At 51.4% G+C, this 23,455-nt stretch overlaps 1 protein-coding gene across 1 annotated transcript; it reads right to left on the bottom strand.

Annotated features, from left to right (window-relative positions):
• Positions 1 to 35: 35 nt before the first annotated feature.
• On the bottom strand, positions 36 to 23,186 carry nfkb1 (nuclear factor of kappa light polypeptide gene enhancer in B-cells 1). The gene is made up of 23 exons (XM_081611959.1): positions 22,705 to 23,186; positions 21,202 to 21,245; positions 20,693 to 20,774; positions 19,558 to 19,598; positions 18,824 to 18,922; positions 15,256 to 15,407; positions 13,310 to 13,473; positions 12,758 to 12,916; positions 12,457 to 12,561; positions 11,999 to 12,090; positions 11,767 to 11,905; positions 9,486 to 9,644; positions 9,313 to 9,414; positions 7,919 to 8,053; positions 7,334 to 7,463; positions 7,126 to 7,240; positions 6,405 to 6,606; positions 5,538 to 5,707; positions 5,359 to 5,461; positions 4,761 to 4,894; positions 4,627 to 4,693; positions 4,386 to 4,549; positions 36 to 1,348 (listed from the first exon to the last, which is right to left on the bottom strand). Exons 2-23 carry the CDS (start codon positions 21,238 to 21,240, stop codon positions 1,145 to 1,147), a joined length of 2,757 nt encoding a protein of 918 aa, XP_081468085.1. The 5' UTR covers positions 21,241 to 21,245; positions 22,705 to 23,186; the 3' UTR covers positions 36 to 1,144.
• Between the last annotated feature and the right edge of the window lie 269 nt (positions 23,187 to 23,455).

Raw genomic sequence — 23,455 nt, 5'->3', positions numbered from 1 at the left:
TCGGTTCTGGTCGGGTAAATAAAACCGAATCAGCCTGAAAATATAAAAAAAACTTTTATTTAAAAAAATGAACAACCAGTTACAGAGGATGATGATGATGAAGAACTGTACAGCGCAGGCGGGACATAAATATGCGGAAACGGCGACGCCAACACCTGGACTACATTTCCCACAATCCCCTGTGGTTTTCTTTATCCAGGAAGAAACCAGAAGTTCAGTTCATGAAAAAGAACTGAATCTGTTCAGAAATGAATCCAAAGACATGCAGAGAGGAGAAGGTGGTCAGGAATCCGGTGCAGGATCCGGGCCTGGATCCGGTCCGGGATCTGGTCAGGAATCTGGGCCTGGATCCGGTCCAGGATCCAGGCCTGGATCCGGTCCAGGATCTGGTCAGGAATCCGGGCCTGGATCCGGTCCGGGATCCGGATCCGGTCTGCAGAGGAACGTTCGGGCCGCAGAGAAGCTCAGCAGAACATTCTGGAATCGGAAAACATGAAACCGGTCCACAAGTCCAGAACAGCCGGTTCTGGTTCTGATGATGAAGAACATCTCGGTGTGATGATGATGAAGATGTTTTAGCTCAGGCCACAAATGTTGCAGCTTTTTAAAACCCTATATTTAATCTTTGCTGTGTTTCTGTTAAACAACATTGAGCAGAATGTTTTCCCGTAGGAAGGAAAATGATGCCAAAACCAAAATGGAATCCAACCAGAAAGTTTACACTGAAAACCTGCGTCCGTTAATCTAAGTGAGTTAATTTACTGGTTTCAGATGGAACCAGGAGAAGAATCCCCTCCGGTTCTGGTTCTGGGTTTGAATCTGGGCCAGCAGAACCAGGTCCAGAATGTTCCAATGAGCTTCCAGATGCTGCGACTCCCTGCTGATCATGTGGTTCTCATCCAAATGAAGGCGGTTCTGATCCAACTGGAGCTGGGAGGTTCTGATCTGTTCGGACCCGGTCAGGGTTTGTAGCACCGTCGGTTCTGGGAAGAAACAGGAAGCAGCTTTTCTTTCCTGTCAGTAGAGATCAGAGTTCAGCAGTCCGGTCCGGTCCGACCCGGCCCGGTCCAGTTGTGTCAGCAGTTCCTTAAAATAGATGAGAATCTGATGAAGAGGAGGATGAGGATGCTGGCCAATCAGAGCGCTACGCCGTGGAGAGCTCCACCCCGCTGTCGCAGACGCCGCTGTCGTTCCCGAGGTCCGCCTTCAGGTTCTGGACCGGAGGGTTCTGGACCTCCTCTGCCATGTCCGGGTTCTGGCGCAGCGCCCCCTCCAGGACGCTCAGCGCTCTGCAGCCGCCGGCCGACCGGAGAGCCGCCAGCAGGTCCGAAACGGTTCCACCAGAAACCTGCAGAACCAAACAGAACCATCAGAGGAAGTCCAGATGACGATGATGATGATGATTCTTCCTCCTGAATCAGCTGAAGAAAATGTGGCCACTAGGGGGCGTGCTGCCCAGGTCGGCCAGCAGGGGGCGTGCTGCCCAGGTCGGCCAGCAGGGGGCGTGCTGCCCAGGTCGGCCACTAGGGGGCGTGCTGCCCAGGTCGGCCAGCAGGGGGCGTGCTGCCCAGGTCGGCCACTAGGGGGCGTGCTGCCCAGGTCGGCCACTAGGGGGCGTGCTGCCCAGGTCGGCCACTAGGGGGCGTGCTGCCCAGGTCGGCCACTAGGGGGCAGCACAGAAACAATCATTTAAACGTCAGGAGGAAAAACCAGGTTTGATGTTTCAGTCATATTTTCACCAAGTTGTTTATTTATAAACAATTTCAAACTAAATTTCAAGTTTTTTCACTACATATTTAATGAGCAAATAATTAAATATTACATACATACAGGAGTGGAATTAGTTTTAAATTCTTGGGGATATTATGACAAAACACACACTCACACACACACACTCACACACACACACTCACACACACACACTCACACACACTCACACACACACACTCACACACACGCACGCATCGGGCCCTCGGTCCCCTCTGGCCCTCGGGGCCCTCTGGGCATCGGGGCATCGGGGCCCTCTGGGCATCGGGGCCCTCTGGGCATCGGGGCCCTCTGGCCCTCGGTCCCTCGGGGCCCTCTGGGCATCGGGGCCCTCGGTCCCCTCTGGCCCTCGGTCCCCTCTGGCCCTCGGGGCCCTCTGGGCATCGGGGCCCTCTGGGCATCGGGGCCTCGGGCCCTCTGGCCCTTGGGGCCTCTGGCCCTCGGGGCGTCTGGCCCTCGGGGCCCTCGGTCCCTCGGGGGCCTCGGGCCCTCTGGCCCTCGGGGCGTCTGGCCCTTGGGGCCTCGGGCCCTCGGGGCCTCTGGCCCTCGGGGCCTCGGGCCCTCTGGCCCTCGGGGCGTCGCCCCCAGACTGGAGCAGTGGCTACAGCAGGAACAACCTCTCAGTCCAGAATGTGCAGCTCCAGGCCAGGATACTGGAGGAGAACCTGAAGCCTCCAGAATAATCTGTGTTTCCTCCTTCAGCCCTCTGGCTGCCATGTTGACACCTTGAGACCTAAATCCTGAACTTCCTGGCATGGAGTCATCCCAGTTTTCCATGTCTGGCATATAACCGTTCATTCTGCATCATTAATGAACATCAAGCCGTGGCCGATTGGTTCATTTAAACTCCTGCTCTGCTGTTATTTTAATAATGGAACCGAAACGCACAGAAATGCTCAACACCTTGTAGAAACAATCATCACTGAGATTATTGTTGTTGTGGGGTCATTAGTTTGGACACGTTTTGTTGGTTTGATGTTGTTTAATAAAGTTCTGAGCGTTTTAACCAGCCAATCAGAGGAGGACGTGCTGCTCTCAGCCAATCAGAGGAGGACGTGCTGCTCTCAGCCAATCAGAGGAGGACCTGCTGCTCTCAGCCAATCAGAGGAGGACGTGCTGCTCTCAGCCAATCAGAGGAGGACGTGCTGCTCTCAGCCAATCAGAGGAGAACCTGCTGCTCTCAGCCAATCAGAGGAGGACCTGCTGCTCTCAGCCAATCAGAGGAGAACCTGCTGCTCTCAGCCAATCAGAGGAGAACCTGCTGCTCTCAGCCAATCAGAGGAGGACCTGCTGCTCTCAGCCAATCAGAGGAGGACCTGCTGCTCTCAGCCAATCAGAGGAGGACGTGCTGCTCTCAGCCAATCAGAGGAGGACCTGCTGCTCTCAGCCAATCAGAGGAGGACGTGCTGCTCTCAGCCAATCAGAGGAGAACCTGCTGCTCTCAGCCAATCAGAGGAGGACCTGCTGCTCTCAGCCAATCAGAGGAGAACCTGCTGCTCTCAGCCAATCAGAGGAGGACCTGCTGCTCTCAGCCAATCAGAGGAGGACCTGCTGCTCTCAGCCAATCAGAGGAGGACGTGCTGCTCTCAGCCTCCTGCTGCGTTCAGTTGGTCACCTGAAGCCGAGAGCGTCGTGTCGCTCCGCTGCTCTGGCACCAACAGTTCAGACACAACATGAAACCAGAAAAACTATTTATTAACTGATTACGTCTGTTTTAGAGTGTTGTTGAAAAACTAATCAGTCACGGCTGATTAGTGGTGAAGTCAGCTGCACAGTGAACCCCCTCATGTTTCACAGCAGACAGCCGCTCCCCTCTAGCAGGAACTGGGAACCCCGCTAACCCTTTTAGGGGTACCAGAACCCGACCGTACCCCCTACTTTCATTTATTTATACCCATTTATTATACACTGGGGGAAACCCTGTAAAAGTGAAACTATGACTCCCCAACAGGCTAAATAACTCAGATTACATCATTAATGTGTAACTGTATGAACGGCGCCCCCTAGGGCAGCAGTTCAGAGGCTGTTGTCACTGGGACAGAGATGAGAGCTGCACCAGGAGGCAAACATGCAACCGTAGCAACAGCCATGATGCTCCTTGGTCAGATGGGCAAGGCGCTAGTGGGGTCGGTCATTAGCCAGTGGTTCGCCAGCTGTTAGCTAGCTGTTAGCCATCTGTTAGCCGGTTGTTAGCCAGCTGTTAGCCAGCTGTTAGCCGGTTGTTAGCTAGCTGTTAGCCAGCTGTTAGCCGGTTGTTAGCTAGCTGTTAGCCGGTTGTTAGCTGGATCTTAGCCCGGTGTTAGCCGGTTGTTAGCTAGCTGTTAGCCATCTGTTAGCCAGTTGTTAGCCAGCTGTCAGCTGTTTGTTAGCCGGTTGTTAGCTAGCTGTTAGCCGGTTGTTAGCTGGATCTTAGCCCGGTGTTAGCCGGTTGTTAGCTAGCTGCTAGCCATCTGTTAGCCAGTTGTTAGCCAGCTGTCAGCCCACTGTTAGCCATCTGTTAACTAGTTCTTAGCCAGTTGTTAGCCAGTTGTCAGCCCACTGTTAGCCGGTTGTTAGCTGGATCGTAGCCTGGTTTTAGCTAGCTGTTAGCCGGTTGTCAGCCAGTTGTTAGCCGGTACCTCGTAGCTCTCCAGCAGGGTTCTGGCCGGGTTTGGACTCAGCCGGAACGCCGTGTTCAGGATGCCGAGGCCCAGATGGTGAGCCAGGTTCTCCCAGCATCCTTCAGCCTCCAGAGCGCCGCACACGGCCCGCTTCACCTGCACGTCCAGAACCGACAGGTCGCCTACACACACACACACACACACACACGGTGAGGGGGGCGGCCATGATGAAGAGGAGGAGGAGGAAGAGGAGGCTCACCCTGCGGCGGGATGAAGGCTCGCTGGCTCCTGGGTTCGTATTCCTGACCATTTAGAAGATCCAGAACCTGCAAACACAGACTGTCAGGGTTCTGACCCGGTTCTGGCCCAACACTCACACACTCCCAGACTCACCTCAGGGGAGGCGGCCATGTTGACTGGAGTGGTTCCTGAGATGTAGCCTTCATCCTCCTCCTCCTCCTCATTGTCCTCCTCTTCCTCGTCCCTGATGAAGAGCGGCTCAAAGTTCTCCCTGTGCGGGTCGGCACCTGGACACGGGAGGGGACGCCAAGGTCACACGAAGGTCATGGTCGTCCTCCACAGGTTGTGACAGAACATGCTGATACTTCCAGAATCTTTGGTCTCATACAAATAAAAATCTATTTTATTCGACTGATAGATAATATTGAAGAACACAACTGTTGCCCTAAAGGTTTCGTGTATCTACAGAGCCACATAAACAGCTCTGGTGGGCCGGATTTGGCCCCCGGGCCTCCAGTTTGACACCTGTGACAGAGAGAAGATCTGCTGGGTTCCACCAGAACCAGAACCACTGAAGATAAAAACTTCCAGCTGGATGTTGTTTTTCCTCAAAGCATTCCAGAGGCACTCCACACTTTTCAGATTTTAATTCCTAAAAACCAGGAATTATTCTCCTTTAGCTTCAGCTGGTCAGGAAGAAGCAGCAGGTCGGTCATAATGTTCTGCTCCGTCTCCAGGTGTTCAGCCTCACCTGCAGCCATCAGCAGAGCCGTCAGCTTGACGGAGCCCCGCCCCGCGGCCACATGCAGGGGGGTGGAGCCGTTGAAGGTGCAGCTGTCCACCTTGGCGTTTCCCTGGCAACAGAAGGGGAGGGTCTGGGTCTGAGCAGCCAATCAGAGACAGCCTGGGCCGCGATTGGCCGGTTCCTACCTCCAGCAGCAGGCAGCCGGCCAGCGACACGTTGTCGGCCTCCGTGGCGAGGTGCAGCGCGGTGCGGCCGCCGCTGCGCTCCTGAGCCTCTACGTCGGCCCCGCCCACCAGCAGCTCCCTCAGCGCCGCCAGCCGATTGGCCAACACCGCCAGGTGGATGGCACACAGACCTGAGGGCGAGCAAGGAGCTGCTGTGAGAGAGAGTGTGCGTTTGTTTGTAATACGTTGTGGGGACCACTGCTCCTTGTGGGACCGAAGCCTGGGCCCCACAAGGGGAAACGCTGCTCCTGGGTCAGGGGTCAGATTTAGGACTCAGGTGTGAATCAGTTTTGGTTGGTTAGAGTTAGAATGTAGAAATGAATGGAAGTCAATGGAAAGTCCCCACAAAGATAGCTACACAAACATGTGTGTGTGTGTGAGGGTGTGTCCCTGTGTCTCTCTGTGTCCCTGTGTGTCTCTCTGTGTCCCTGTGTGTCTCTCTGTGTGTCTCTCTGTGTCCCTGTGTGTCTCTCTGTGTCTCTCTGTGTCCCTGTGTGTCTCTCTGTGTCCCTGTGTGTCTCTCTGTGTCCCTGTGTGTCTCTCTGTGTCTCTCTGTGTCCCTGTGTGTCTCTCTGTGTCTCTGTGTGTCTCTCTGTGTCTCTCTGTGTCCCTGTGTGTCCCTGTGTGTCTCTCTGTGTCCCTGTGTGTCTCTCTGTGTGTCTCTCTCTGTCCCTGTGTGTCCCTGTGTGTCTCTCTGTGTCCCTGTGTGTCCCTGTGTGTCTCTCTGTGTCCCTGTGTGTCTCTCTGTGTCCCTGTGTGTCTCTCTGTGTCTCTCTGTGTGTCTCTCTGTGTCCCTCTATGTCCCTGTGTGTCCCTGTGTCCGCCCACCTCCTGTGTTGCTGAGCTGCATCATGCCTCTCATCTCTCTGCGTCGCAGTAGAAGCTCCACCATCCCGTCTCCTTCCTGCTGCGCCGCCAGGTGAAGGACCGTGTTGCCGTGGCGATCTGTCAGCGTCGGGTCAGCGCCGGCCAGCAGCAGAACTTCGGCCGCCTGCTTCTGCTGAGTGATGACCGCCAGGTGCAGAGGAGTCTGGGAAATGTGGGAGAGGTCAGAGGTCAGCATTAGCAGACTTAGCATTAGCTTCCTCTAAATGCCGTGTTGGTTTAGCGCTTTAGTGTTAGCAGAACTATTGTTTATGTTTTTAAGGTTAACACAGCTAGCTTCACTGCTAGTGGAGACACTAGCAGTGAAGCTCTGATGCCTCCGCTAGCAGTGAAGCTAGCTTTACTGCTAGCGGTGTCTCTGATGCCTCCGCTAGCAGTGAAGCTAGCTGCATTGCTAGCGGTGTCTCCGCTAGCAGTGAAGCTAGCTGCATTGCTAGCGGTGTCTCTGATGCCTCCGCTAGCAGTGAAGCTAGCTGCATTGTTAGCGGTGTCTCTGATGCCTCCGCTAGCAGTGAAGCTAGCTGCATTGCTAGCGGTGTCTCCGCTAGCAGTGAAGCTAGCTTCAGACGGTCTTCAGAAACCGTGTGGATTATCCGATGGTTTGTTTCTGAATAAATCTCTATTAACAGCAGAAAGCCTCCAGCAGGGCGGATCCTCCCGGTACCTGGTACAGGTGGTTCCTCATGTTGAGCACCTCTCCCCCCGTCAGGGCGGACACCACCTGTGTCAGACTCGTCAGCGCCTCCTGCTGGCTGTGCAGCACCGCCAGATGCAGCCCACTGCAGCAGAGCAGAACGGGAGTGAGCATCGCTCAGTCAGCCTGTGTGTGTGTGTGTGTGTGTCTGTGTGTGTGTGTGTGTGTGTGTACTGACGTGTCTCCGTCTTCGTCCTGTGCCGCCATCAGAGGGCGCTGTGGAGCCAGCAGGTACGCCGAGTCGCCGGTGACGGAGTATCGGAAGAGAGCGTCGAGCTGCCGGCGGGTCGCCTCCATCAGCGCCTCGTCTGCAGAGACGTCAGAGCGATGACATCACTGATCACCTGACCAGCTGCGTTTCCGTTAGCAGCAAAGTTACACAAGCTGAAGAAGTTTGTGCTCTGGGTTTTCTTCAGCCATATTGTATTTCATGAAGCTGTAATCAAACCCGATCAGCGGCGCAGTGGCGCAGTGGGTCACAGGAAGAAAACGGATGGATGGATGATAGCAGCCGGATGTTACTACTGATGGAAATGCCAAAGAAGACAACAGGAAGTGGAGCTCTTGGTGGCTCCATCAGAGCTCATACAAAGTTCAGCCATTCCAACATAAAGCTGCTGTAAAATGGCCGACTACGATTCCCCCAAAAGGTCGCAGGCCAAGTAGGCGGGGCTTGTCGGTTGAATAAGACGCCAACACCTTCTCTGATTGGCTGATATGTTTCTGTGTAATGGCACCACAGTAATGCCTGAAACTAACAAACCTGGATCCACACTGGAGGCACCTGATTGGGCGGAACCTCCTGACTGGGCGGAGCCTCGTAGCGCAGCGCCCGGCGCCGGGTCGGTGTCCGGGTCGCTGTCGTCGCCGCTGTCGTCTGCAGCTTCACTCTGCAAAGCTTCAACAGAACCACGTTTGGGTCAGAACATCCGCTTCGGTTCTGCTGATCCAAGTTTCCCACAACCAATGAGATAAAAACAGGAAATTCCCCTCGGACTGAGGTTTTCCCTTATTGTATGGAACTAAATATGATCAAGTTTAAACAATAACCGATTAAAATCAATCATTTTGGTTTGGATGCTACTTGTTTTAAATAACATTGAATGGAGTCAGACCTCATTAGCATTAGCTTCTGCTAAATACCCTGTTGGTTTAGCACATTAGCATTAGCTTCTGCTAAATACCCTGTTGGTTTAACACATTAGCATTAGCTTCTGCTAAATACCCTGTTGGTTTAACACATTAGCATTAGCTTCTGCTAAATACCCTGTTGGTTTAGCACATTAGCATTAGCTTCTGCTAAATACCCTGTTGGTTTAGCAAATTAGCATTAGCTTCTGCTAAATACCCTGTTGGTTTAGCACATTAGCATTAGCTTCTGCTAAATACCCTGTTGGTTTAGCACATTAGCATTAGCTTCTGCTAAATGCCATGTTGGTTTAGCAAATTAGCATTAGCTTCTGCTAAATACCCTGTTGGTTTAGCACATTAGCATTAGCTTCTGCTAACTACCCTGTTATTTTAGCACATTAGCATTAGCTTCTGCTAAATGCCATGTTGGTTTAGCACATTAGCTTCTGCTAAATGCCATGTTGGTTAAGCACATTAGCATTAGCTTCTGCTAAATACCCTGTTGGTTTAGCACATTAGCATTAGCTTCTGCTAAACACCATGTTGGTTTAGCACATTAGCATTAGCTTCTGCTAAATACCCTGTTGGTTTAGCACATTAGCATTAGCTTCTGCTAAATGCCATGTTGGTTTAGCACATTAGCATTAGCTTCTGCTAAATACCCTGTTGGTTTAGCTCATTAGCATTAGCTTCTGCTAAATACCCTGTTGGTTTAGCACATTAGCATTAGCTTCTGCTAAATGCCATGTTGGTTTAGCACATTAGCATTAGCTTCTGCTAAATAATTTGCATATACTCTATTCACTGTTTCATCAACATTTCTGTTTTTGGTGTTTGTCATTTTATTGTATGAAACAATAAATTAAAACTCTGAAGCTACATTTGTAGTTTTTATAGTCAAATTTAACATAATGTTCATTTTAACAGTTTATCATAAAAACATGGAGCTCCAGTCGTTCCTGATGCCACATACACAGGATGACGACAACCAGCTTATTTCAGGGAGATGTTGGTTAGATTTCCCACCATGCTTTGTGCCGCCGCCTCCTCCAAGACCAGCTGAGTACGCTGAGGAGAATCCTCCTGCTGCTCCTCCGTAGCTGTAGGAGGAGAATCCCTGGTAGTATCCTGCAGAAGAATCAAGCAGGTAATCAGACTGCAGAAACTATTCTAGCAGGTTTTCATCTTCCTGACTTCACCTCCTCCTGCTGAGCCTGGACCTCCTACTCCTGAAGCCGGACCTCCTCCACCTCGGTACAGCCCCCCGCCTCCTCCTCCTCCTCCTCCTCCTCCATGGCCGCTGAAGTCCTGGAAGTTTGGCAACGTCTTCTGCCTCTTCCTCTGAACCTCCTCTTTATCTGGAGACAAACAATAATGAAACATGGCCGCCAAGTAAAAGCTACCAACAACTTTAACCTGAGGGGGAAGCCAGAGGACGTAGCTACGCTGTGGGCGGGGCCAGGGGACGTAGCTACGATGTGGGCGGGGCCAGGGGACATAGCTACGCTGTGGGCGGGGCCAGGGGACGTAGCTACGCTGTGGGCGGGGCCAAAGGAGGTAGCTACGCTGTGGGCGGGGCCAGAGGACGTAGCTACGCTGTGGGCGGGGCCAGGGGACATAGCTACGCTGTGGGCGGGGCCAGGGGACGTAGCTACGCTGTGGGCGGGGCCAAAGGAGGTAGCTACGCTGTGGGCGGGGCCAGAGGACGTAGCTACGCTGTGGGCGGGGCCAGGGGACATAGCTACGCTGTGGGCGGGGCCAGGGGACGTAGCTACGCTGTGGGCGGGGCCAAAGGAGGTAGCTACGCTGTGGGCGGGGCCTAAGGACGTAGCTATGCTGTGGGCGGGGCCACAGGACTTAGCTACGCTGTGGGCGGGGCCAGAAGACGTAGCTACGCTGTGGGCGGAACCAGAAGACGTAGCTACGCTGTGGGCGGGGCCAGAGGACGTAGCTACGCTGTGGGCGGGGCCAAAGGACGTAGCTACGCTGTGGGCGGGGCCGGGAGACGTAGCTACGCTGTGGGCGGGGCCAAAGGACGTAGCTACGCTGTGGGCGGGGCCAGAAGACGTAGCTACGCTGTGGGCGGAACCAGAAGACGTAGCTACGCTGTGGGCGGGGCCAAAGGACGTAGCTACGCTGTGGGCGGGGCCAGGAGACGTAGCTACTCTGTGGGCGGGGCCAGAGGACGTAGCTACGCTGTGGGCGGGGCCAGGGGACGTAGCTACGCTGTGGGCAGAGCCAGAGGACGTAGCTCCGCTGTGGGCGGGGCCAGGGAACGTAGCTCCGCTGTGGGCGGGGCCAGAGGACGTAGCTACGATGTGGGCGGAGCCAGAGGACGTAGCTCCGCTGTGGGCGGGGCCAGGGGACGTAGCTCCGCTGTGGGCGGGGCCAGGGGACGTAGCTACGATGTGGGCGGGGCCAGAGGACGTAGCTACGCTGTGGGCGGGGCCAGGGGACATAGCTACGCTGTGGGCGGGGCCAGGGGACGTAGCTACGCTGTGGGCGGGGCCACAGGACTTAGCTACGCTGTGGGCGGGGCCAGAAGACGTAGCTACGCTGTGGGCGGAACCAGAAGACGTAGCTACGCTGTGGGCGGGGCCAGAGGACGTAGCTACGCTGTGGGCGGGGCCACAGGACTTAGCTACGCTGTGGGCGGGGCCAAAGGACGTAGCTACGCTGTGGGCGGGGCCAAAGGACGTAGCTACGCTGTGGGCGGGGCCGGGGGACGTAGCTACGCTGTGGGCGGGGCCAAAGGAGGTAGCTACGCTGTGGGCGGGGCCAAGGGACGTAGCTACGCTGTGGGCGGAGCCTAAGGACGTAGCTACGCTGTGGGCGGGGCCAGGGGACGTAGCTACGCTGTGGGCGGGGCCAGGAGACGTAGCTACGCTGTGGGCAGAGCCAGAGGACGTAGCTCCGCTGTGGGCGGGGCCAGGGAACGTAGCTCCGCTGTGGGCGGGGCCAGAGGACGTAGCTACGATGTGGGCGGAGCCAGAGGACGTAGCTCCGCTGTGGGCGGGGCCAGGGGACGTAGCTACGATGTGGGCGGAGCCAGAGGACGTAGCTCCGCTGTGGGCGGGGCCAGGGGACGTAGCTACGATGTGGGCGGAGCCAGGGGACGTAGCTACGATGTGGGCGGAGCCAGGGGACGTAGCTCCGCTGTGGGCGGGGCCAGGGGACGTAGCTACGATGTGGGCGGAGCCAGAGGACGTAGCTCCGCTGTGGGCGGGGCCAGGGGACGTAGCTACGATGTGGGCGGAGCCAGGGGACGTAGCTACGCTGTGGGCGGGGCCAGGGAACGTAGCTACGCTGTGGGCTGAGCCTAAGGACCTAGCTACGCTGTGGGCGGGGCCAAGGGACGTAGCTACGCTGTGGGCGGAGCCTAAGGACGTAGCTACGTTGTGGGCGGGGCCAGGGGACGTAGCTCCGCTGTGGGCGGGGCCAGTGGGCGTAGCCATGCTGTGGGCGGAGCCAGGTGTCTACCTATGATCTGCGGATGGTAGGTGAAGGGTTTGGGCTCGCTGGTCTCGTTGTCGGATTTCCTCTTTAGCTGGACGAAGACAGACGTTGGCTTCTGCAGGTTTTGGTCTCGATACTTCGGGGTCTTGAAGACGATGGCAAACTGTCGTCATGGCAACACATTGACAAAAGAACAGAGCATGAAAGCGGTGTAACGACTGCAGCGGCTCCCGGCTGCGGCTGGATCAGCGCTGACCTGTCTGTGGACGTCTGTGGGGGAGAAATCGCCCAGAGCCTCCCAGGTCAGGCCTGAGTCGTCCTCCTCGTAGAACCGCACCTGAATGTCATCTACGCACAAGAAACACACCATGAAACACACAGAAACGCACCGAGACGCGACCCGAACCGAGGCCTGAGGAGGAACCCGACCCCACCCGGAGCGAGACACCGCAAATCAGAGGAGACACAGAATCCCACGTTGCCTTAGCGGGCAACAACGCCTCCTTAGAGGACCGCGGCGCCTCGTTAGCGGACCGCGGCGCCTCGTTAGCGGACCGCGGCGCCTCCTTAACGGACCGCGGTGCCTTGTTAGCGGACCACACCACACCGCCTCATTAGCGGACCGCGGTTCCTCCTTAACGGACCGCGGTGCCTCCTTAGCGCCTCGTTAGCGACCTCAGACTCTGATCTGTCTCATGCTGGACTCCTGCTCACCTTTCTGCACCTTGTCACAGAGCAGGTAGACCTCCTCTCCCCCCGTCACGCAGCCGGCGGTCCGGTCCATCCTGACGATCTTCAGGTTTGAGGCGTTTGGAGCCTCTGAGGGAGGAAGAAGAGTCAGAATTATTCATCGCTATAGCAGAACTCTGTTATGAGAGCGATGCTAAGTGGTGGAGCCTCAGACTCTGACGCAGCAAGATGGAGGACAGACGGACAGGAAGGAGGCGGAGCTCTGCCGGCAGCCAATCAGCAGCCGATTGAGTGATGATCAGTAATGAATGAGGTGTGCACTGACTGCTGTCGTAGATGGGCTCGGACACCGAGGGCTCCAGGCGTCGGGAGAAGCCGCCGTCGCTGTCGGGCAGGAAGGCGGTGAACATGAGGCGCACCACGCTCAGGTCCATCTCTTTGGCCTGGGCGGCTGCGGCGCTGCTGATCAGGCTGCGCTGCTGGTCTGCACACAACGTGGAAACGGTTCTGATGTTTCTGGTTCATGCAATCAGCAACAGTACGAACATGAAAATACAGTTAAAACTAATTATTTAAAGGTGACAAGACTTCAGAATAAAAGCTTTAAAGTACATCTGCTAAATATTGAGCTTTGGGTTTATCAATATTAAATTAAACCTTAATTAATTTCCCTTTGGGATTAATAAAGTATTTCTGAGTTGGGCTCTTCCAGCTGATTTGCATATTAGCTAAACATTTAAAGTGGAGCTAAATATTTATGAGGTGAACATTTCCCCCATGACAGACTAAATATTACTGTCAGTGTTTTACAGTGCAGTTCTACAACCAGCAGCCGTTTGGTCGTGAGGAGAGGCGGGATCGGATCGGAACCACTGACCGCTGAGCTCCCGCGGGACCCGGACCTCCCCCTGCAGCGCGTCGACCTCCGGGTGGATGGCGACGCCGCAGTTGTAGCCCATCCTGAAGGCCTCCACCATCCGCTCCTCCAGCGTCTTCGCCACGTTCTTCTTGGTCACATGGAGGATCCCCAGGTTGGGAAAACTGCAGAGGCCAGAAGCAGGTCAGGTTCTGCTGGTCGGACCCACACCGAGCAGAACCAGGTCCAGAACTGGGCTGACCGGTGGTGCCTCACCAGGAAGCAGAGTTTGAGGTGGTCCTCCATTTTACTCAGATGTTGTAACCAATCTCACAAATTCATCATTACCTGGGCTTTTGTTTTGAAGGGACATGTCAGGAAATTCCACTTTTTATCCTTTAGTTCATTTAGTCGTGCACCTGGAGTCTCTAGGATTCAGTTTCCACGTGTCTCCATCAACCTGTTCAGGCTTTTCTGTTTACTAAACAAGGTCATGAACTTCTGGCTAGTGAAGTTTGGAAAGCCTCCATTTTTATTTCTCTTTATTTATCAAACTTTATTTCAGACATGAATTTATTGAGTTGGAAGTCCTGGACATTGTTTTGGTAGCTTTCTGCTGATGTTATATAGCTGCTATAGCTGTTAGCTAGTGCTATAGCTGGTATAGCTGTTAGCTAGTGCTATAGCTGGTATAGCTGTTAGCTAGTGCTATAGCTGGTATAGCTGGTATAGCTGTTAGCTAGTGCTATAGCTGGTATAGCTGTTAGCTAGTGCTATAGCTGGTATAGCTGGTATAGCTGTTAGCTAGTGCTATAGCTGGTATAGCTGTTAGCTAGTGCTATAGCTGGTATAGCTGTTAGCTAGTGCTATAGCTGGTATAGCTGGTATAGCAGTTAGCTATGCTATAGCTGGTATAGCTGTTAGCTAGTGCTATAGCTGGTATAGCTGGTATAGCTGTTAGCTAGTGCTATAGCTGGTATAGCTGGTATAGCTGTTAGCTAGCACACAGTGGTATAGCTGTTAGCTAGTGCTATAGCTGGTATAGCTGTTAGCTAGTGCTATAGCTGGTATAGCTGTTAGCTAGCACACAGTGCTATAGCTGGTATAGCTGTTAGCTAGTGCTATTGCTGGTATAGCTGTTAGCTAGTGCTATAGCTGGTATAGCTGTTAGCTAGTGCTATAGCTGGTATAGCTGTTAGCTAGTGCTATAGCTGGTATAGCTGGTATAGCTGTTAGCTAGTGCTATAGCTGGTATAGCTGTTAGCTAGTGCTATAGCTGGTATAGCTGGTATAGCTGTTAGCTAGAGCTATAGCTGGTAGAGCTGGTATAGCTGTTAGCTAGTGCTATATCTGGTAGAGCTGGTATAGCTGTTAGCTAGTGCTATAGCTGGTAGAGCTGGTATATCTGTTAGCTAGTGCTATAGCTGGTATATCTGTTAGCTAGTGCTATAGCTGGTATAGCTGGATAGCATCACTACATAAACAGACCTGCATTGTTTTGACTGGAGGAACAAATGATCCAAATGCATTCTGGGACTTTCTGGTGCTAGCGTTAGCTCACTTGCTACTGACATCTTTTAATATGTTTGGGAATAAAACGATTCTGCGTCGCTGGATAATCACACCTCTGCTACCAAACTACAAAAATGGCTGAAGGGGCAGGACTGGCTCAGTCTGCGACCTGGTTTGCTTTTAAAGAACTGGCACCAAAACAAGTTGCTGTCAGACGAACCTCAGGTCAGAGGTCAAAGGGAGACCTGTGGAGCTGCAATAACCAGTGCAGTTCAGCTTTGTATTAACCAAAACTGATTTAAAAGCACGATGAGATTCATAGTCAGACTAAAGGTCATGTGAACAGAAAATATCTGGTGTGAACATTTATGCAGATTTAAACATCTCCAGACAAACTTTGGGTTAAACTGCATAACATTAAACACTCATTTAAATGAAACGTGGATGATTCCTACCTGATGGTGGAGTCTTTGGACTGCAGGTCAGCGATGCAGATGCCTTTATCGCACTGCTTCCCCACCAGGCTGTGGGCGTGAAGCTGCGGCAGCTGGGTCAGCGCCGTCACCAGCTGGACCACGACCCGGGCCTGACCCTGGTAGTTACATATCTGAAACGCACAGCAGAACGCCGCCGTTAGCGCAGGCCCGTTAGCGCAAGCCCTTTAGCCCAGGTCCGTTAGCGCAGGCCCGTTAGCGCAGGCCCGTTAGCGCAGGCCCGTTAGCCCAGGCCCGTTAGCTCAGGCCCGTTAGCGCAGGCCCGTTAGCGCAGGCCCGTTAGCGCAGGCCCGTTAGCGCAGGCCCGTTAGCGCAGGCCCATTAGCTCAGGCCCGTTAGCGCAGGCCCGTTAGCTCAGGCCCGTTAGCGCAGGCCCGTTAGCGCAGGCCCGTTAGCGCAGGCCCGTTAGCGCAGGCCCGTTAGCTCAGGCCCGTTAGCTCAGGCCCGTTAGCTCAGGCCCGTTAGCGCAGGCTGGCTGAGGAAAACGGAAAAGATGAGGTGGTTGAATTGAAGCTGAGAGTGAAAATGTTTGGTGAAATCAGACAATGAGGTTTCTGATCTCATTCTGGACTCCACAGATGAGTCACACACTCAGACTCTGTGGTGGTTCAGAGAAACTTTCTCCTGGTATAAATGAGTCACTGAAACTTCTCACCTCCACCAACATCAGAGATCAGATGGATTCAGGCTGAAAACAAACCGTCTGGAGTCAGACTGAAGGTCAGTCAGCAAACAAACAGGCTGCCATGAAAATGAGTTCATTCTAGATATGCTTGGTGTCTAATCATCACCGTCTCATTTAAAATGGCCGCCCTGGTTGTAATGGAAAGTAAGAGTCCTGTGCTCTGATTGGTCCTGCGCTCTGATTGGTCCTGTGCTCTGATTGGTCCTGTGCTCTGATTGGTCCTGCGCTCTGATTGGTCCTCTGCTCTGACTGGTCCTGTGCTCTGATTGGTCCTGTGCTCTGATTGGTCCTGTGCTCTGATTGGTCCTATGAGCTGATTGGTCCTGTGCTCTGATTGGTCCTGTGCTCTGATTGGTCCTCTGCTCTGACTGGTCCTGTGCTCTGATTGGTCCTGTGCTCTGATTGGTCCTGTGCTCTGATTGGTCCTGTGCTCTGATTGGTCCTCTGCTCTGATTGGTCCTGCGCTCTGATTGGTCCTGTTCGCCTGAGCATGAACTGAAGCTGAATCTGCTGTTAGCCGTTTTACCAGCGTTTGCTTCCAGATGTAAATTCTCATGTTGTCTGTTCAACTGAAACGTGAGAACAAACTCTTCCTGTTCCTGTGTGACAGCCAGCCGTGCCACTGCAGATATTTGCCTGCAACTGTTGCAATAAAAAAGCCCACTTCCTCTTCCTGGTTCTGTCGGCCACTCGACGTGTCGCAGCGGATGAACGCGGTTCCTAGAATCAGAGCGAGAGCCGCAGTTTGAGGGTTTCCTGGCTGCTGCCGCGCTGCAGCTACCCGACAGCTGCAGCAGGCCGCCGTCTCCGCATGAGAAACGCAGAAAACAGCTTAAATTCTGCTAAAAATAAAACTAAAATAAAGACCAACCTGAAAGCGCCTCACCTCCTCCAAACCCGGAGCACCAGCAGGCAGCTGGACATGTGGAAGTGGAACAGATGGGAAGATCGGAGCAGAGCTGGATGTGTTTGCTGTGTGATGCTAACATGCTAACATGCTAACATCACTGATTCACCCCAAACTTTCACTGTTTCCTTCAAGTTCCAGAATCTCTACAGCGTTTTTATGGTTCTTTACCCTTTTGTTTTGTAAACTAGCTCAGCATGTTTCTCTGTTTTTGCATAAAATAAACAGGAGCTCCTGATTGGCTCCTGAACGGGTTCAAAGGTTGAGATCAGCTGTAGCGGAGGGGTCAAAGGTCATTCAGACGGAGAGGTTCATCTGACCCGGGAGAGATAAGCCGGGCCAGGAATGGATCAGGCAGCTTCAGTGGTGGAAACCATGGGATCAGGAACCAGAACCGGGCCTCAGGAGGCTGCGTCGCCACGGTTACGGACTCAGCATCACCTGGGCTGAACTGTGACCGTTTGTCCCGTTTCATTCTGCTGACTGGGCGGCTCTGACGATCAGCTGATCGGCGGCTCTGACCCGAAAGCAGCGCGCCGGCGAAGGGTTAACTGTGTTTCTGGGCCTGAGTGGGCGCCGGCGCCACGCTTTCATCTCCGAGCTGAAGCACCTTTCCTGTCTGTGACGCAGCGGCGCTTCCTTGTAATTAGCTGTGGGTGTCGCGAGGAGGGAATTCCCAACAGACACGAAACATGCAGAGGTGTGTGTGTGTGTGTGTGTGTGTGTGTGTGTGTGTGTGTGTGTGTGTGTGAGAACAGGTCCAGGCCCGTCAGGTTCTGAACGCTGGAGGCGGGACCGGTCCCGGGGTCCAGTTCGTTCTTCATCGGCTGCTTTTAAAAACGTTTCTTCACTAATTTGACAGAGAATAAGAAACGTTACCATGGCAACACAAACAGGAACCTGATCTCAATCCAGAAACGCTAAAAGAAAATTAATCTTTGCTTCAACTGACACTGAGGATCTCCTGTAGAGGCCTGCGTTACAGCGGCATGAAGACGCCTCTGACTGAAGACACTCTGCACATGTGAACGCCAAGAGACCGCTCCAACAGCAGGACTACAGCGCAGGGCATTCTGGGTAAATCCAACCAAAGCTAACCTGTTAGCCTAGCGCTAGCAGCAGAAATGGCTCCTGGTCTTTAGCCTAAAGAGAAATCCTCCAACTGCAGCACATTGCATTCTGGGTAAATCCAACCAAAGCTAACCTGTTAGCCTAGCGCTAGCAGCAGAAATGGCTCCTGGTCTTTAGCCTAAAGAGAAATCCTCCAACTGCAGCACATTGCATTCTGGGTAAATCCAACCAAAGCTAACGTGCTAGCCTAGCGCTAGCAGCAGAAATCCTCCATCTTGTTTCCATCTGGTGAAGAAGGAAGTTGCTCCCAGTGTCTTCAGTGGTTCTTGGTGCAGCGCCCCCACAGGCCAGGAGGGGAACAGGTTGGTTTGACTCTCAGGCCCAAACACAACCAGAGGATGAGGAACCCGAGTCCAGCTGTTCTACAGCGCCACCAACAGGCTGGGTTTTAAAAAGCCTTTCTGCATCTGCAGGAGCAGCAGGAAGAAGATCCAACCCAGGAAACGGGTCCAGAACCTTCGAATGACAGATTCTGGAAACACCAAAAGCTGTTCTTGTTGTTTCACGTTTACCAGAACCAGAAGGTCCGAACGGAGAAACATCCAGAAATCTGGATCCAATCTGTCCCCCCACGCCAGGAGGAGGAGGAGGAGGGAGGGGGCGTGGCCTGGACGGGGGAAGCGGCGCTGCTAACTTAGCATCGATGTGGCTACATTTGGCGCTAGCAGCAAACTTCCAGTAAAGTGATAAAAGGAGCTGCTCTCCTGCAGCGCGGCGCAGAGAGCAGAGCTCTGAACCGCAGAGCCGCGGCAGCGCGTCGCTCTCAGGAAGCGTTTCCTGTGCCAGCCGCCCAAACAGGAAGTTACCTTCACCGTCGGGTACGTCTTCCTGTTCTTCTCGCTGGAGGCTCCCGGCAGGCCGCCGTGCGACGGACCTTCGCAGCCGTAGCGGAACCTGAAGCCGCGCTGCAGAAACACAAACACAACATCTCAGGTTATCTCAGATTACAGCAGAGGTCAGAGGTCGTCCAAGCAGCCGGCCTGGCTCAGGGTCATGACCTTTAACCTTTAGCCGGAGGCCCGCAGGGTCTGAGCTCTGGGGTTTCTGGACATTTCTTCACGCTCTGACCTTTGACCTCGTGACGTCTTGTAATTCTTTTTTAAAAAATTTGTTTCTCATTATAAACATTTAAATTTCTTTGGTTTTTGTTTATTTTCAATAAAATAATTTTGAACTTTTACTTTTTTTAACCTTTAATGTAAAATTATTTCCTTTTCTTTGATTTATAATTTAAATTAAATGCTTTTAATTTTTTGTACTTTTTAATTTAAATTTTATTTTCATTAAATGAAATAAAATGTTATTTTCTTATGTATTTATGTTTATAATAAATACATATTATTTACTGGAGGCTGATGCAGCTGACCTTTGACCCCTCTCAGGTCACTGCTAGCGTCATGCTAACACACCTGACCACCCTAATCTCTACAGAATAAAATCTGATCAGATTATCCAGAGGAGAAACCGAGAGGACTTCCTGTCCAGGTGAGAGGACTTCCTGTCCAGGTGAGAGGACTTCCTGTCCAGGTGAGCTGCTCACCTGTTTGGGCTGCTCCAGGATCTGCAGGTACGGTCCGTCCACTGAAACACACAAACAACCAAAGTTATTATTAATAATATCAACATTTTAAATATTTAGAGCAGAAAACAAAGAAAGTTTTATGTTTATTAGTTTATTTATAAAACAAACAACACAGAAATGAATAAATTAATCTAAAGTTTATTATTTAACCTTTTGTTAATTTCTAATCTAGTCATTTATATGATGAATAATTAGATAAATAGAGCCGCCATCATCATCATCATCATCATCATCATCATCATCATCAGCCTTCAGAGCTTCAGCTGAAACCAGAAACAGGAAGTGAGAGCGCGCCGCCGCCGCCTCGTCATGAAACTCGTCTTTCGTTTTGCAGACAGAAACTTCAGATCCTTCTGCCCGTTTCAGCGGTGGCAGCATCATGCTGAGTTTTTAAACCATAAACCTGATTTTATTTTTCATTTCGCTAAAAGGCTGAGATGTGAAAGCAGCAGCATGAACGCATCACTTCCTGTCCAGCAGGAAACACGGCCTGATTGGCTGACAGCTGAGGTCACATGACCCCTGGACTGCATTTAAATAATTTATGTTTAAATTAAAATAATAATAATAATATTTATTATTAAAACAAAATAAATCTTAGAAAAATAAAAACTAAAATGTGTCAAATAGAGTAAAATAAAAAATGTAAATTCTTTATACACAATAAACAACTTAAGTTTATATAAAAAGTTTTACCAAAAAGCGACAATATTTTTTATTTTATTTAAATGACAACTAATCTTAAAAAACAAACAAAAAAATTACAAATATAAAAATAAATTACAAAAATTTAATAATTTAAAATAATAAATATGAACTAAAACTGATTTGACTTTTAAAAACTGGATAAATAACAGGAAGTCGCTCATAAAGTTATAAAAATAAAATTTAACACGATCCAGTAGAACGGTTCTGATCCGGTTCTGATCCGGTTCAAGCCGAACAGTTAGAGAGAAACCATCAGAACCGACTGGGGCAGACAGAGGAACCGGAAACCCGCACGCCCCTCTGGTGGGCGGGGCTTAGCGAGAGCCAATCAGAGGGGAGGAGCCAGTCGGTACCGGTTCTGACCCGGTAGAGGGCGGAGTCTCACCTGACTGCACAGCCGTCATCTGCGGCATCGGGACGAAGTGGGAATACTCCAGGAAGGACGGGTCCATCATGGTGTCGAACATCTGCATGAGAGCCAAACACATCAAACCCGGTCACATAGATCTGTGCACCTAGATCCGTCTCACAGCAAACAGCTGAACCAACATTTTCATTCCGAGTCTGATTCTGTAACTCCGTTCAGGTGTGTCCTGGTCCAATCAGCCGTCAGGAGCAGCACAGGTACGACTCGGATCAGACAGAAACGTTTCTGCTGGCCAGCAGTTTGTGCTGCAGCTCAAAACGCAGGAACGGCTGGGTTTCAACCCGAGAAGCAGAAAATATCGGTAACCGGCCCGAAACCGGCCCAAACGGTGAGATCAGTGCATCACTCATATTTACCCTAATGTCTGACAGGACACAAGAGATTAATACATCTTTAATTCTTGTACTGATTTCTGATGTGAGTTTGATTTGAGTGCAGCAGCAGCAGCGAGCGGCAGGTGAGCTCACCTGGCTGGAGGCGTGCAGGTAGTTCTCGTCAGCAGCCATCTTGTCTGCAGAAATCACACATTCAGGATCAGAACCAAACGCATCTCTGAGAGTCTGAAGACGCTCCTGTCTCTGTTTGAAAGTCCTGATTCACCTGCAGCTTCCTGTTTACTGGTCATAAAGCATGTTTACGAGCAGCCAGGTGTTTCCTGGTTAGGAATTAAATCCTCATTTTTGTTTTCAGCACAAGCAGATTTTCTTTCCTCCAAAACAAAACAGCTGGTCCTGGAAAGTTACTGAAGCATTTCTAATTAATGGTTAGAAATATTTAATGTTGCTTCTGTTTTTCAAACTGAGTTAAAAATATTAAGCAGAAAATCCAGATTCCAGCCGGGCCAAACAAAAACAACCACCGAAACACAACATCTACGTTTTTAATCAAATTAAATCCTAAATATAACAAGAGGAGCAAAGATGAATTATTTAAATATCAAATCTCTTGGATTTCAACCATTTTCTGAGCAGAAACTCGCAGTAACTAATTATTGATAAACTAGAGAAAAAAGGCTTTTCTGATATATTTAACTTTTAATTTATGTAAATAAAAACTAATTAGCGACTAAAAGCATTAAACAGGACAGCATCATCATACCTGGTGGCGCTGTTCTCCTATTTTTATGATCAATAGCCAATAATATTGATTGATCTTTGATTCCTCTGATTCATGGCGCCGCTTAGCAGAGCGCGCCCCCGCTGCGTTTACCCCGTGGCGTGAACGCGCATCCGTGTGGGTAGCTAACAGCTAACTCCCCACTCGCGGGACTACTGCTGCTGTTTCCTTCGTGGAAGTGACCACTGATAAAGTGAAACACGGACACGGAGGCCGTATCTCCACGGCGGGAGGAGCGGTGCTGGAGCTCCAGCCCGGCCGAGTGTCTCTCCGTCATGCCGGAACGGCTAACCGCTACCTGTCCCCGCTGCTCCGGGAGCGAGCCTCGGAGGTTTCCACCAAACTCTATTTAAAATACTCCTAATTTAAGAAACCTCCAGATTACAGCTTACAAATATTAAATTCGGGAATATTTTTATATTAAACCCAAATGAAATGAAGTGATAATTAATTCGGCTTTCGTAATGTTAGAATATATATATATTTTTTGTCATGTCTATCAAATTCATCTGTCACCAGGAACAAGACACAGTTTAGCGACTCAAAGAGTTTCAAGTTGAAGCTAAAATAAAAGTTAATTTTAGTAAAATAGGAGCCGAATTAAATGTTAGATAACAAAGATTTTAAAGATTTTAGATAGAGTGGCTTTAATCCTTACGACTATATTCAGGGTTTTAATAAAACAACCAAATGGTGGTGAGTTAAAAAGTTACCTGGCTAATAAGGAAGTAAGCAGAACAACAAAGCAAGCTGAGCTGTACCGGTCCGGTCCGGTCCGAGGCGCGGTTCTGACACCAGGTTCGGACCCAGCGGCTACGCTCTCAGTAGTTAATGTGTAGTAAGCATGATGTTACCTGGTCAGCTCGCTCAGGTGGAAGTCAGTTTGAAGTGTGACAGTTGGGCTCGTTCCGCTTCACTTCAGTTCACTCATGTCCGTCATTATTTCCTCCCCACGCAGAACCCGCAGACCCACGAGCAGACCGGGCTCAGCTTCGGGACACCTTCCCTGCGTGGAGAGCCCAAATATTTCATCCAGTCCTGCTTCGACAAAGCTGAAACCTCCAGGTGACACCGAGAAGAAAGAGAGTGGAGTTCCTTCCCCACTGGAAATTCCCCCCGGTTCCCAGGTTCACCACAGGGGGCAGCAGAGAGTCAGGAGGGCTCACTCCAATTTCCAGGTTCACCACAGGGGGCAGCAGAGAGTCAGGAGGGCTCACTCCAATTTCCAGGTTCACCACAGGGGGCAGCAGAGAGTCAGGAGGGCTCACTCCAATTTCCAGGTTCACCACAGGGGGCAGCAGAGAGTCAGGAGGGCTCACTCCAATTTCCAGGTTCACCACAGGGGGCAGCAGAGAGTCAGGAGGGCTCACTCCAATTTCCAGGTTCACCACAGGGGGCAGCAGAGAGTCAGGATATCTCACTCCGACTTTTAATATTTTTAAAAACAGATTTTGAAATATAAGGTGAGAAAAAAAATGAAGACAAGAACAGAAACAGAATAAAACATGAATAAAACAAAGATAGAAATCGGCATAAAAATGGAACAAAACTAACAGAAAAAAACATTAAAAAAGTGAACCACCCCAAAAATTAGAAATAAAACAA

Source organism: Poecilia reticulata, chromosome 10, assembly GCF_904066995.2.
Source record: "Poecilia reticulata chromosome 10, P_reticulata-male-v2, whole genome shotgun sequence".
Classification (NCBI taxonomy): Eukaryota; Metazoa; Chordata; class Actinopteri; order Cyprinodontiformes; family Poeciliidae; genus Poecilia; species Poecilia reticulata.
The sequence above is the reverse complement of the archived record's forward strand: the minus strand, read 5'-3'. Positions and strand labels throughout refer to the sequence as shown.

Excerpts from the sequence above, each read along its gene's own strand:
- nfkb1 (XM_081611959.1), bottom strand. The coding sequence starts at position 21,240 with ATGGCTGCTGACGAGAACTACCTGCACGCCTCCAGCCAG. Across the intron at positions 18,923-19,557 it reads TCCTGGAGCAGCCCAAACAG|CGCGGCTTCAGGTTCCGCTA; the intron begins GTGAGCAGCTCA and ends GTGTTTCTGCAG. Across the intron at positions 9,415-9,485 it reads TCCAGGCTCAGCAGGAGGAG|GATACTACCAGGGATTCTCC; the intron begins GTGAAGTCAGGA and ends ATTCTTCTGCAG.